We start from the raw sequence: 13,760 nt of genomic DNA on the forward strand, positions 1-13,760 counted from the left end.
TATTCTTGGGTTTGAAGTGTGCTGTTTTTATTATTGTTGTTAGCCGCCCTGAGTCTGCGGAGAGGGGCGGCATACAAATCCAATCAATCAATCAATCAATAAATTATTATTATTATTATTATTATTATTATTATTATTATTATTATTATTATTAATTAGGTTTGTATGCTGCCCCTCTCCGCAGACTCGGTTATGTTGGTTGAAGATCCTCCTGAGCTTTTCCAATATGCCTGCAATGTGCATAAACATTGCTTCGTTTATTGTTCTCTTTGTTGTTTGTTATGGATGAATTTCTATAGGATTATTATTATTATTTTGAGATTTGATGAAGGCCCACTTGAGATAGCCACAGGTTCTGAGGGCTTCCTTGATAGAAACATAGAAGATTGACGGCACAAAAAGACCTCATAGTCCATCTAGTCTGCCCTTATAGTATTTCCTGTATTTTATCTTAGGATGGATGTTTATCCCAGGCTTGTTTAAATTCAGTTACTGTTGATGTGTTTTCAATCTTTTTTTCCCCCATGTTATTTTTCTTTCTTTCGGAACTGAAGAAACTTTTTGGATGAGAAGCAAAATGTCTTCAAAAAAAACCCCAGAAAGTCCAATTGCCTCCTGAAAAAGCACCTTTGAGATTTTCTCTCTCTTTCGCGCTCTCTTCTATCTCTCATCCATCCATCTATCTGTCTCTATCAAATTTCTAAATCACCCAACTCCCAATAAATTTTATCTTGATAGAGGGTAGCAACATGCTAAAATTCCAGTATGAACAAAACTATAATTAAGAAAGCTGGTTGGAGAATTTTCACATAGAATAAATAACATCTTTCTCAACCACGTTTCACTGAATACTTGCATTGTCTAAAACAGAAAATAAATAAAAAACCGAAAGCAGGTTCTAAGAGGGTTTAAGAGACCGAGCGGGTTTAAGAGACATTTATAAAACATCTGTAAGGAAATGTTATTTGATAGTTTTTTGCAGAATTGTGGAAAACCCTATTCATTTCCCCCCCCCCTCAAACTCCAATACTGAGATTAATCTAGTTAAGATGCTTTTTTTTTTCAGTTTCCTGAAAGGTATATCTCACTGACTTGAACTGGATTACAGAAGAGAAATGTCTGAGACAACATTCCTTTTCTTGATGCAAAATTATTTTTTGAAATATGAAATTAAAATTCTTTTTACCTTTTCCATAATTAAGTTTTTATATCCCTCTGAACTTATTACATTCCTTTGCTTTAAGCAAAATTATTTTTTGAAATGTGAAATTAACGTTCTTTTTTCTTTTCCATAATTATGTTTTTCTCAAATGGTAATTATCTGTTTTAGGTGGTGAATGCCTATCACCTTCGAGTACGTAGAAAGAATCCAGTTACAGGAAATTATGTGAAAATGAGTTTGCAGTTGTATCAGGTGGACAATCGCAGCTATCTGTTGGACTTTAAAAGCATCGATGGTATGTAGAAAATTCAAGCATTCCCAAACTTGAAGGAAGAAAAACAATAACACCCAAACCCAAACAGCTCCATCTTTTCTCTCCCCCCCAATCATACTTTATATCTACTTTATGATTCTACTAGTCAGAACAATTGTTGTTTAGCAACACTTCTTCAGTCCATTTGTCATCACTTAGTGTTAACTGTGACAGATTAATGATACACATGGGTAAAACGAAAAAATTCTGCTTCTTGCAAGATTCACAATAATCCCTCAGCAGGAAATATTCTTGCAAGCCTTTTCTGATCACAGACCATTTCTGAAGTCCTAATAGTATTTTCTACAAAAGCGATGAATCCCCCTCCCCCGATGATTCCATATTTCTATATCATTAGTATCACTTTCAATTTATTATCTCCAAAAACCTCCTCAATTCCTTGGTTTTCTTTTTGCCCTTTTGTGATTCCCCCCCCTTTTCTTGGATGGGATGGGATATATAAATACTAGATATTAAAAGGAATTGGAGAAACATAGATGCGTGCAATTTATTCATAAAACTGTTTCATAAAAGATTGACACACTGCTTCCCCAGATTTGCAAACTAGTGATCAAAATTTGTTAAAAATTCAGTCCAGTTTCAATACTGCTTACAAATTAAAGGTCTTAGCAGAATCACAGTCTTAAGTGAGTTATCTCAGTATTTTTCAAACTTGGCAACTGGACAACCCAGCATTCCGGCTGCCGAATTTTGGGAATTAAAATCCACACTTCTTAAAGCTGCTTAGTTTGAAAGACACTGATTTATCTGATAGTGACACTCTCTGAACTTAATGGAACATGCATATATGATTTTATTCTTGGACATTTTGCTTGAGACCAATGGGACTGAAGTTGAGATAGCTGTCAGTAGTTTTGAAGACAGCTATAAGCCATTTAACATAAAGGGGAGGGAAAGGATTTGGTAAGAATCTAGAATAGCAAAGACCATAATTATGGCAAAATGTTTGAAGAAAAGCGTGACTTGAAAGAAATAAGTGTAGCAATACAGTTAAAAAGTCTTCCCATGTTACTCTTGTAGCGTAGAAGTTATGGCAGAACAGCTCCTTCTTCTTCTCTGAAGAAGACAGCAGAGGTTTAGGAATTATGGATAGGAATGGGGAATTACATGAGACTATTAATTCATGGCCTGAGATATCTGGAGATTGCGTAGGAGACCGCTAGTAAAAGCAGCTTCCATTTCATGAAAATGGGGAGGAGGAGGAGGGTGATGATGGTGATGAGGAGGAAGAGGAGATATAAAATAAGAGCAGGAGCTTACCTCAGTCTATTCTTCAAACTATCTTTTGTTAGGTGAATTGTCTTCCATCATGGCATCGGACCAGAATATCTCCGGGACCGCCTACTGCCGCACAAATCCCAGCAACCAGTTAGGTCCCACAGAGTTGGTCTTCTCCGGGTCCTGTCGACTAAACAATGTCATTTGGCGGGACCCAGGGGAAGAGCCTTCTCTGTGGCGGCCCCAGCCCTCTGGAACCAACTCCCCCCAGAGATCAGAAATGCCCCCACCCTCCTTGCCTTTCGTAAACTTCTCAAAACCCACCTCTGCCGTCAGGCATGGGGGAATTGAAATATCTTCCCCAGCCCTATATAATTTATGTATGGTGTGTTGTGTGCATGTTTTTTTAAATTATGGGTTTTTAACTTCGTATTATTAGATTTGTATTGTACATTGTTTCTATCACTGCTGTGAGCCGCCCCGAGTCTACGGAGAGGGGCGGCATACAAATTTAATAAATAAATAAATAAAAGCTAAGTCAGGAGTAAAATTTAAGAGTAGAGAGGAATTTTAACCTCCTACAAGCACAAAATATTGTTTTAAATCATTTCTCTGTGTTTTCAAGATGATGTCATGGAACAAAGATCGGGTTCTTCTACGCCTCAACGCTCAAGCTCAGCCGCTCGTTTGCACAGACCAAGACTAAGTCTTGACTCCGCCACTGTTGATTGCCAGTCACTTCCTGGTTCCCCCACTGGATCTTTCACTGGGAGCATGTCCTCTATGACACCACGCTTTGGGAGCCATACGTTGGACTTCTTTGAAATGTGTGCCAGTCTCATTATGGCTCTGGCTGGCTGACAGGTGTAATTCAGAGGCTTGATTTCAGTGGGTGAGCATAGGCCTTGGTAAACCCTGTACTCAAGGCTGAGTCAGGAGTACATGGCAGGTGGCAGAGGAAGCCTCATTTTGAACTTACAGATATCAGATTCTGTACCCAGAAATTACTTTATATACAGTATTTAGGAGAGAAGACAAAGGTGTTCGATTTAGGTAAGTCTGTTCGCAGATTTCGCTGTATTTTTTCCAGGAATTTGGGATTGCTGGTGTTGTTTCATAGGCATGGTAGAAATTATGAGCAGTGAAGTTAGTGCTTAACGAAGGTGAAGATTGAAGCCTTCAGCCAACGGCTGGTAGCTATTGGACTCTACTTGCTGCCACTCAAAACCAGATGCTGCACTGCTGCCAAAAATCTGAAAACCTCTACAGTTGAAGGATCTAAAACATTCATGCCTTGTTGAATGAACAGTGCAATAGTATTCCTGAAAACTTGACCATCAAAAAAGGCTTTTAAAAAAAGAATAAATAAAACTTACTTTAGAAAACAGAAGCAATACAATCCTAGATAGAATTAATTTAGATTTATACTCATGGAAGAAAAGTTTGTCTCTGCTGTTCTTCCACATATTATAACATGCAAGAAATTACCTGTACAATAGAACTGTAGCTCAGTGAAAAGTGCAATTTTGATTTTTTTTAATATATCAGATTTTAAATAATTATAATTTAGACCAAGGTATTTAAGTTTGAAAATACATTATGACAGGCCTTTGGCCAAGTTTCATATATTTTTTGTCTTCTATAGAAATGATTTTGGTATGCTTAGAAGTCAATAGTGCTTTTATATCCTCCTCATTATTGCAGACTACCTCCTAAACAGGATTCAAGACTTGCTGACTTGAGAGCAGAGATCTAGAACTAAGCAATATCAGAGGTCTCCAAATCTGAGATAGATGATTCATTATAAAGCAATTCTTGTGACTGGGGTAAAATTAAATAAAACAACTGTTTTTATTAAAGGTAGGAGGTGACAATGCAGAAACATCTCTTATTTCAGTTATTAGCAGTAAGTAACCTCTTCCTGATCGCAATACATTTTTATTACATTTTTGTTGCTGCTGGATTGTACTGCTGTTTTTCACCCCAGTAGAAAAATGTCCTCAGAGATGAAGCAAACTAAATCATTCAATATGTGAAATACCCCAAACCTAGATGTTGAAAACCATTCAAATTCAGAAATCACTTCAATATAATTCTTGTGAGTGGTGGATGGTAGTCAGGGTTACGGATTCTTTTTGCAAGCTATCCAGCAGCAACATTGCCCCAGTTTTAATTAAAGATTTTTTTTTATTAAGGAGTTTCCGTTTTCATTGAAGGAATTCTTTTCACCGCAGCCTTTCATAACCACTTTGCCCTTTCTGCTGTTCATCATCCAACATTTGTTAGACTCAGACCACCTACTATATCTCATAAACAAAATTTGCACTCTGCTTTTTATCTCATTATTAGTTCTGCCATCAATCATTTCTGGCTGTGTTTGCATCGAATATATCAAAATGCTGGGTTTGCATATTTAAATCAGCAATATTTATTAATCTCATGGCAGCAACAGATCAAAACCTCTATAGCCACGATATAAAATTCAGAATTGTGGGGGAAAGGGAAAAATATGTTTTCCTTCAGGGATGAGTTCCTTTGGTAATGTCCTCTTTCAGGGGGAAAAAAAGGCTAATAAACTGATAAGGAAAGATAATTGCAGGCTAGCCCCGCTTTCTGGAGAAGAGAGAGGGTAGCAGTAAACATTAGCAGCAGTCAAAAAAAGGCTCAAGTGAAAAAAAGAACAGGGCACTCAAGACAAGTTTTTCTTGCTTCAAAAGCTAATCAGTATTTAAATGCTTATGTAGCATTAGTTGTCTGTAACAATATTTGTTATGTGCTAATTTTAGGTTTTGAGAAGAAAGGTTTACTGACACACACAGCATATTTCATTCACTTGTAATCCTGTATATGTCAACAGCCCCCAAACCTTTGGGCACCAGGGACTGGTTCTATGGAGAAAAATTTTTCCATAGACTAGAGGGCACATGGTTTTGTGCATTGCTTGCATACCACGGAAGGGGCATTGCTTGTTTGTGCAGACTGGTTTCTGATATGCCACAGACTGGTGCCAGTTCATGGACCGGGGGGGTTGGAGACCCCCTCTGTATGTGTATTCTCAGAAACTACCATATTTTTCAGAGTATAAGACCCGTCCTTTTCCCCCTAAAAGAGGCTGAAAATTTGGGTGCGTCTTATACTCTGAATGTAGCTTTTTCAATGTAGCTGTTTTATTCAGGCCAATGAGGCACTAACGATCTTCCTGGGTCTTCCTAGCTGGCAGGCTTTTTCATTCCTAATGGCTCTGAAGAATGTTTTTTCCAGCCCTAATGAGGTGCTTACAATCTTCCTGGTTCTTATTGGCTTGCAGGCCTTTTCATTGCTACTTTCTCCGAAGGGTTTTTCCAGCCCTAAGTTTTTGCAGGCTCTTTTTCATTGCTACTGGTTCCGAATAATCTTTTTTTAAGCCGTAATCAGGAGATAAAATAATGTGCTAAGCAGACTAAGGATGCTAGCCAAATGAATACCTGGTAGGCAAATTTTTTTACCCTATTTTCCTCCCCAACAACTAAGATGCGTCTTATACTCTGAAAAATATGTTAAGTCTCACTGGCTTTAGGTAGACTTAGGTTTAAGTAAGAACATAGAACATTGCTATACAAAATATTTAATCTATCCTTTCGAGAGAGAAAATATTTATCTCCAAAGGATAGATTTGGAGAAGGTTTGCCTATTTGCTGATGACTCTAACGTGTGCAATAGGGTTGATATTCCTGGAGGAGTCTGTAATATGGCAAATGATTTAGCTTTACTAGATAAGTGGTCAAAGCAATAGAAACTGCAGTTTAATGTTTCCAAATGTAAAATAATGCACTTGAGGAAAAGGAATCCTCAATCTGAGTATTGTATTGGCAGTTCTGTGTTTGCAAAAACTTCAGAAGAGAAGGATTTAGGGGTAGTGATTTCTGACATTCTTAAAATGGGTGAACAGTGCGGTCAAGTGGTAGGGAAAGCAAGTAGAATGCTTGGCTGCATAGTTAGAGGTATAAAAAGCAGGAAGAGGGAGATTGTGATCCCGCTGTATAGAGTCTGGGCTACAAAATGGGCTACAAAAATGGTGGAAGGTTTTAAGCATAAAATGTATCAGGAAAGACTTAATGAACTCAATCTATATAGTCTGAAGGACAGATGGAAAAGGGGGGACATGATTGAAATATTTAAATATATTAAAGGGTTAAATAAGGTTCAGGAAGGAAGTGTTTTTAATAGGAAAGTGTACACAAGAACAAGGGGACACAATCTGAAGTTAGTTGGGGGAAAGATCAAAAGCAACATGAGAAAATATTATTTTACTGAAAGAGTAGCAGATGCTTGGAACAAACTTCCAGCAGACGTGGTTGGTAAATCCATAGTAACTGAATTTAAACATGCCTGGAATAAACACACATCCATCCTAAGATAAAATACAGGAAATAGTATAAGGGCAGACTATATGGACCATGAGGTCTTCTATGTTTCTAAGATGGAGGAGTCTATCTGTTTTAGTTTTAAACATTGATCCAAAGGGAGCATTTTTGGGCATTGCTGCAGAAGCCAGTTGTGGAAGTGGATGGATTTGAGATTTCACAGAAAGATATTTCCCAGATCATTAGGGACATTCTAATGCAGGCAAAAAAAACCACAGAACCCCAATATGCATCTTGATATTTGTGTTGGCTCTAGCATCTCTACATCCCCAGAATTTGAGAATAATTTATGGAGCCAAAGTTGTGCAACAGGGAGGTTTATTAGAACCAGTAAATAACACTGCAGCGAATATTTTTTCAGCAAGTCACTGCATAATCAAAAGTCAGACTAGAGTGGTCTTAGATGATGACACGCTCGATCATGAATGCATAACATTGGTCTTGATGTGTTTCTTTACCGAAAACCTGACATTTTGACGTGTGTCATTTTTATGAATCACAAAAACCTCCACCTTTTTAAGTCCACAAATGCAGCAGTTTGAAGTCACAGCATTATCTAAATTGGCTAGAATATCTGTCATAAGCGAGTCACATGTAACTATTGCGTTGAGATTGTCCGCAGTACATTTTTAAAAGTAACATTAATGGGCATTAATCACTAATTGCTTTGAAACATTAACAAGCTTGTTGAATTCTAGATTTCAGATATGCTTCTTTGTGAGTAAAGCTTTGTCATTTTCCCCTTCAATAGGAAAACATTTTTTGCCTTTTTAGTACTGACAGCATCCTTTTACAATACTATTTCATGAGAACTGGAATATGAATTTGACAGTGTTGTTCCAGACCTTAGGGCTTCTGTGTACTTCTAAAGCTTAACTGCCTGTGACTTTGCTGAGGTACAGATAAAGCAAGAATGACTTATGTTTAGTGTTCGTTTTCTTTAGGCTATCTCAAGGCATCACATTTACTAAATGCGTAGTAACAAAACACTTTATTACTGGAAATGGTAGCATCCTTTAAACATTAGGGTGAAACTTGTAGATGCCGCAGTTCATTATTTCATAGTTTTTCTTTATGCTTTGTTCTCATAATAGCTGCTCTTTAAGCTATTTGTAATACTTATTAATACTTGATATTAATAAGTTGATAAATTGAGGTTGCATTAAAAATAGCAGGCTGACATCTAGTATAAATTACATGTGTGATAGAGTCAAAACATTATTTTAGGCAAAATGGGAATACAATTTTAGCCAAATAACTTTGCATGAAGCCTTTCCAAATAATTCAAAAATTGAACCTTTTTCATTTTTTGATATGGCATCTCAACAGTCACTTATCTGAATATGATTGTTAAGATGCTTAAGGTTTCCCCTCCCCATGTTGATATTCATTTTACAGGATTTCCTTCATATAATGAATGTTGATATAATTAAAGGAATAGCAAGTACAGTCACTGTTTGCTGAACGTGGATGTAGGTACAGATTGTACTTGACTTATGACCACAATTCACTCCAAAATTTCCATTGCCAAGCAAGACAGTTGTTAAGTGAATTTTGGCCCATTTTACAACAATTCTTGCCACAGTTGTTAAGTGAATCACTGCAGTTGTTAAGATAGCAACAAGATGGTTAAATGAATTTGGCTTCCCCATTTACTTTGCTTGGAAGGAAGTCACAAAAGCTGATCACCGGAACCCCAGGACATTGCAATGGTCATAAATATGAGTCAGTTGCCAAGTGTCTCAAATTTGATTACATGACCACGGGGATATTTCAATGATCATAAATATGAAAAGTGGTCATAAGTCACCTTTTTCAGTGCTCTTGTTACTGTTGTAAGTCAAGGACTAACTGTATCTTGAACGGCTGTGTAAATGAGCTTCTGAGTATGAAGATATATGGATTTAGAATTTCAGGAAGGATGTCGGATTGTCCTTTTTGCTCTTACATAAATATATATATGTAGCCTCTTCTATCATCAACAAGGAAACCTATACCTAGGATTATCTAGCTGGTAATCTCTCTGATATGGCAGCAAATAGCATTTTCTTATATTTTTATTTATTTTATTTATTTGTTTTGCCAAGTATGTATTGGTGGTATACACACACACACACACACACACACATGATATATATAGAATAGAATGGAATGGAATAGAACTTTAATGGCCAAGTGAGATTAGACACGCAAGGAATTTGTCTTGGTGCATATGCTCTTAGTGTACATAAAAGAAAAAGATACATTTGTGAAGAGTCATGTGGTACAACACTTAATGATTATCATAGGGGTCAAATAAACAATGAAGAAAAAATCAATATTAATAAAAATCTTAAGATACAAGCAACAAGTTGAAGTCTTACAGTCCTAAGTAGGAGGGAAAGGATGATAGGAATGATGAGAAAAACTAGTAGAAATAGAAGTGCAGATTTAGTAAAAAGTTTGACAGTGTTGAGGGAATTATTTGTTTAGTAGAGTGATGGCGTTCAGGAAAAAACTGTTCTTGTGTCTAGTTGCCTTGGTGTGCAGTGCTCTGTAGTGACATTTTGAGAGTAGGAGTAGAAACAGTTTGTGTCCAGGATGTGAGGGGTCAGTAAATATTTTCCCCACCCTCTTTTTGACTCATGCAGTATACAGGTCCTCGATGGAAGGCAGGTTGGCAGCAATTGTTTTTTCTGCAGTTCTCATTATCCTCTGAAGTCTGTATCAGTCCTGTTGGGTTGCAGCACCAAACCGGACAGTTATAGAGGTGCAGATGACAGACTCAATGATTCCTCTGTAGAACTGTATCAGCAGCTCCTTGGGCAGTTTGAGCTTCCTAAGGTGGCGCAGAAAGAACATTCTTTGTTGTGCTTTTTTTGATGATGTTTTTGATGTTAGGTGATCATTTTAGGTCTTGAGGTATGATAGAACCTAGAAATTTGAAGGTTTCTACTGTTGATACTGTGTTGTCTAGCATTGTGAGAGATGGAAGGGTGGATATATATATACACTGCTCAAAAAATAATGGGAACACTCAAAAAATACATCCTAAATCTGAATTAATGAAATATTCTTATTGAATACTTTGTTCTGTAGAAAGTTGAATATGCACAACAGCATGTGAAATTGATTGTCAATCAGTGTTGCTTCCTAAGTGGACAGTTTGATTTTTCAGAAGTTTGATTTACTTAGAGTTATATTCTGTTGTTTAAGTGTTCCCTTTATTTATTTTTTGAGCAGTGTATATGGCAGCCCGTATATGATAACCATAGGTGTCCCAAGCTTTCCTTTTAATCGCAAGTCATATTTCAAGCTGGCATTCTTCTGAAGACAGAAACTCCCAGAACTCCCAGCAAGGTCAAAGGCCAGGTTAGTTGGAAATTACTGTCCCGGATACTTTTAGATCTAGGTAAGATCTACAGCAAAGGCTCGACACTATGGCCTCTTTATGACTTATAGACTTCAACTCCCAGCATTCCTAAGCCAGCCTGGCTGCTGAAGTCATAAAGGGACCATAGTTCCCCTGGTCTACAGTATGCATGGCACTTGGTCTACTTTATTTTTCTCAAATTTTTGAAAATCTAGAAAGGCAGAAGTATACTCCATAAGGAATAAAAACATACTCTCTGTGCTCCCAAAGCAGATGTTTTCAGAAAAGGTGCAATTGCTTAATGCCCATGTTATTACTTTACCTTCATGTTGCACTTTACCTCTTTTTTAATATCCAATTCAGATTGCTAGTAAGGCTCATTCAATAAGTATCAATTAGGAATATCACATATGTGAAAGATAAATTTAACAAAACACCATTGATTGCAACACAATTATACTCTTACAGCCATTACAAAATGTATTGGTTTGCTGGTGTAAAGACCCTCTTGACTATTGCATTTTCATTGTGGAGTCAGGATTGGAATTTGGATGTACACAAATGTCAGGTGTCTACTAAATTGTCAAAAAGGATGGCTAGAATTAAGATGAATTACCGTTTTGCCTTCTGAAAGGGCAGTGCTTGCGCTATGGAGCTAATGTGATATTCAGTATAGATTCAGGTGGCTGTTACCGATCTATTTAAGTGAGGATTGATAGTGATGTTGTTTCCCCCCAACAAACAGGATAAATGCATTTCTACATCGTTGAAGTGAATGTACAATTTTCAACCACTGGTTTATTGGCATGTTCCAGGTTAGAAAATCACTAATTCCTACCCACCTCCTCCCCCCCGCCCCAAATCCCTTTGAATCAATACAGAATGTGTGAAGACAGAGATAGTCGTGGCTCATATAACAAGTTTTCATTCACAGATAATAGTGGTGTAATCCTTTAGGTTTTGGATTTCAAACAAGGCTACTTAAATTGAATTTTAAGTAGGGTTAATTTCCTTGCAATAATTTTTTCCCAACAGCCGCTGCATTATCTTAATTTCTTCCATAGTAGCATTGTTGTTGCTGTTTTTTGAATATGTGATCTGAGTCAAATAGAAAAAATTGTGCCTTTTTGCACTAGGAACTGAAAATGACAGAATGTATCACGTTTGCTCATTTTGCAGAAAAGTCCATCACCTTCATTACCATAGGTACAGGTTATTTAAAATACTTGAAGTGCACTGACTGTTACCACATGGCCTAATTGATGACATTTGCATGTGATGACGCTTGTTACTATAATGATGCGGTGCAACCAAAGTGTTGTTATTGATGAGTTCTAGTTTAATAGTAGTTAATGTCTGTTTTAGTAGGCAGGACTTATGAATCTCTTCAGAGTGACAGGCAGGCCTCGTCCTACAACTGTTTAGTGACAATCAAAATTACAATGGCACTGGAAAAAGTGACTTATGACCGTTTTCACACTTATGACTGTTACAGCATCCCCATTTGAATGCTTGACAATTGGTTCATATCGATAACAGTTGCAGTGTCTCAAGGTCACGTGATCAATGGGGAAATCCAGATTCATTTAGCAATTCTGTTATTAAGTTAACAACTGCAATGATTCACTTAACAAATGTGGTACAAAAGGTTGTAAAATGGGGCGAACTTAACAAATTTCTCACTTAGCAACATAAGTTTGGTGGTGGTAAGCTGAGAACATTGGAGTATTCAGATCTTCAGAGGAGGTATTTTACTTGATCTTCACTTTTGATTTCTCAACTAGCTGTACTGCTTCACTTGATAATAGTCTTCGATAAGGAGAGTATTGCAATGCACTCTACATGGGGCTACCCCTGAAAAGCATTTGGAGACTACAACTGGTCCAGAATGCAGCTGCGCGAGCTGTTGTGGGTGCTCCTAGGCACACCCACATCACACCAACTCTCTGTGAACTGCACTGGCTCCCAATCAGTCTCCAGATGCAATTCAAGGTGTTGGTTATTACCTATAAAGCCCTACATGGCTTAGGGCCAAACTATCTTCGGGACCGCCTTCTACTGCACGGCTCCCAGCAACAGGTAAGGGCCCACAAAGTTGGCCTTCTCCGGGTCCCATCAGCTCAACAGTGTCAGCTAGTGGGGCTGTGTGGCAGGGGTTTCTCTGTGGTGGCTCCGGCTCTCTGGAACCAGCTACCTGCTGAGATCCATACTGCCCCTGCCCTACTGGCCTTCCGGAAAGCTGTAAAGACCTGGCTTTTCAAGCTGGCCTGAGGCCGTTGATCAAAAGTGGTAGCGTCTAGATCTGGCCACAAGAGATATGCATGGTTTTAATATGGGTTTTAAATTATCTTTTTAAATTGTTCTTTTTAGATGTTTTTCTTTGTTGTAAGTTGCCCAGAGTCCTTTGGGAATTGGGCGGCATATAAATTAAACAAACAAATAAATAAATGAGGTGCCCGTTTTTGAAAAGTGGCCATCAAAGCATAAACATTCAAGGAAACCCATGGCTAATTCTTTCTATGTAGACCAGTGGCCTAGCTCGATGCAAACCAGCTCTTTGTATTTCTTTGCCCCTTAACAATAATATCAATGTAATTAAGTTGCATTCATGTTTTGGCTAAAATGTTAATGTTTTTCCTCTTCCTTGCCTCTATCACTCCTATCCAGAATTTATCTTAACTATTAGTGTTCATGCCACTTTCTCAGTACAGTGGTACCTCTACTTATGAACTTAATTCGTTCCGTGACCAGGTTCTTAAATAGAAAAGTTTGTAAGAAGAAGCAATTTATCCAAAAAGAATCAATGTAAAAGCAAATAATGAGTGCGATTGGGGAAACCAAAGGGAGGGTGGAGGCCCTGTTTCCTCCCAGGAGATTCCTAGAGAGGCTCCACAGAGGTTTCTCCCCGCCTTTTCCGGTTACAGTTTCGGAGGCTCGAGTTTGTAAGTGGAAAATGGTTCTTGAGAAGAGGCAAAAAAATCTTGAACACCCAGTTCTTATCTAGAAAAGTCCGTAAGTAGAGGCGTTCTTAGGTAGAGGTACCACTGTACTTTCAAACGGCAATGCCCATCCAAGGGGGCCATTTTAAAATTTCTTTTGTTAAGTGAAACAGTTGTTGAATGAATTTCTTTACCCCATTTTATGACCATTCTTGCACAAAGTTATTAAGTGAATCAATGCAGTTATTAAACTAGTAACACAGTTGTTAAGAGGATATGACCTTCCCACTGACTTTGCTTGTCAGAAGTTCGCGAAAGGTGATCATTTCTTCTAAGGACACTGCAGCCGTCA

At 37.7% G+C, this 13,760-nt stretch overlaps 1 protein-coding gene across 1 annotated transcript in view; it reads left to right on the forward strand.

Annotated features, from left to right (window-relative positions):
* The window catches only part of PRKAA2 (protein kinase AMP-activated catalytic subunit alpha 2), a 38,020-nt gene extending 33,979 nt beyond the window's left edge, over positions 1–4,041 (forward strand). Inside the window, exons 8-9 of the mRNA XM_070748975.1 lie at positions 1,331–1,457; positions 3,340–4,041. Coding sequence (XP_070605076.1) covers positions 1,331–1,457; positions 3,340–3,575 — 363 coding nt within the window. The 3' untranslated portion in view covers positions 3,576–4,041. The remainder of the gene's footprint in view (positions 1–1,330; positions 1,458–3,339) is intronic.
* Positions 4,042–13,760: the final 9,719 nt, after the last annotated feature.

Source organism: Erythrolamprus reginae, chromosome 3, assembly GCF_031021105.1.
Source record: "Erythrolamprus reginae isolate rEryReg1 chromosome 3, rEryReg1.hap1, whole genome shotgun sequence".
In the NCBI taxonomy this organism is placed as follows: domain Eukaryota; kingdom Metazoa; phylum Chordata; class Lepidosauria; order Squamata; family Dipsadidae; genus Erythrolamprus; species Erythrolamprus reginae.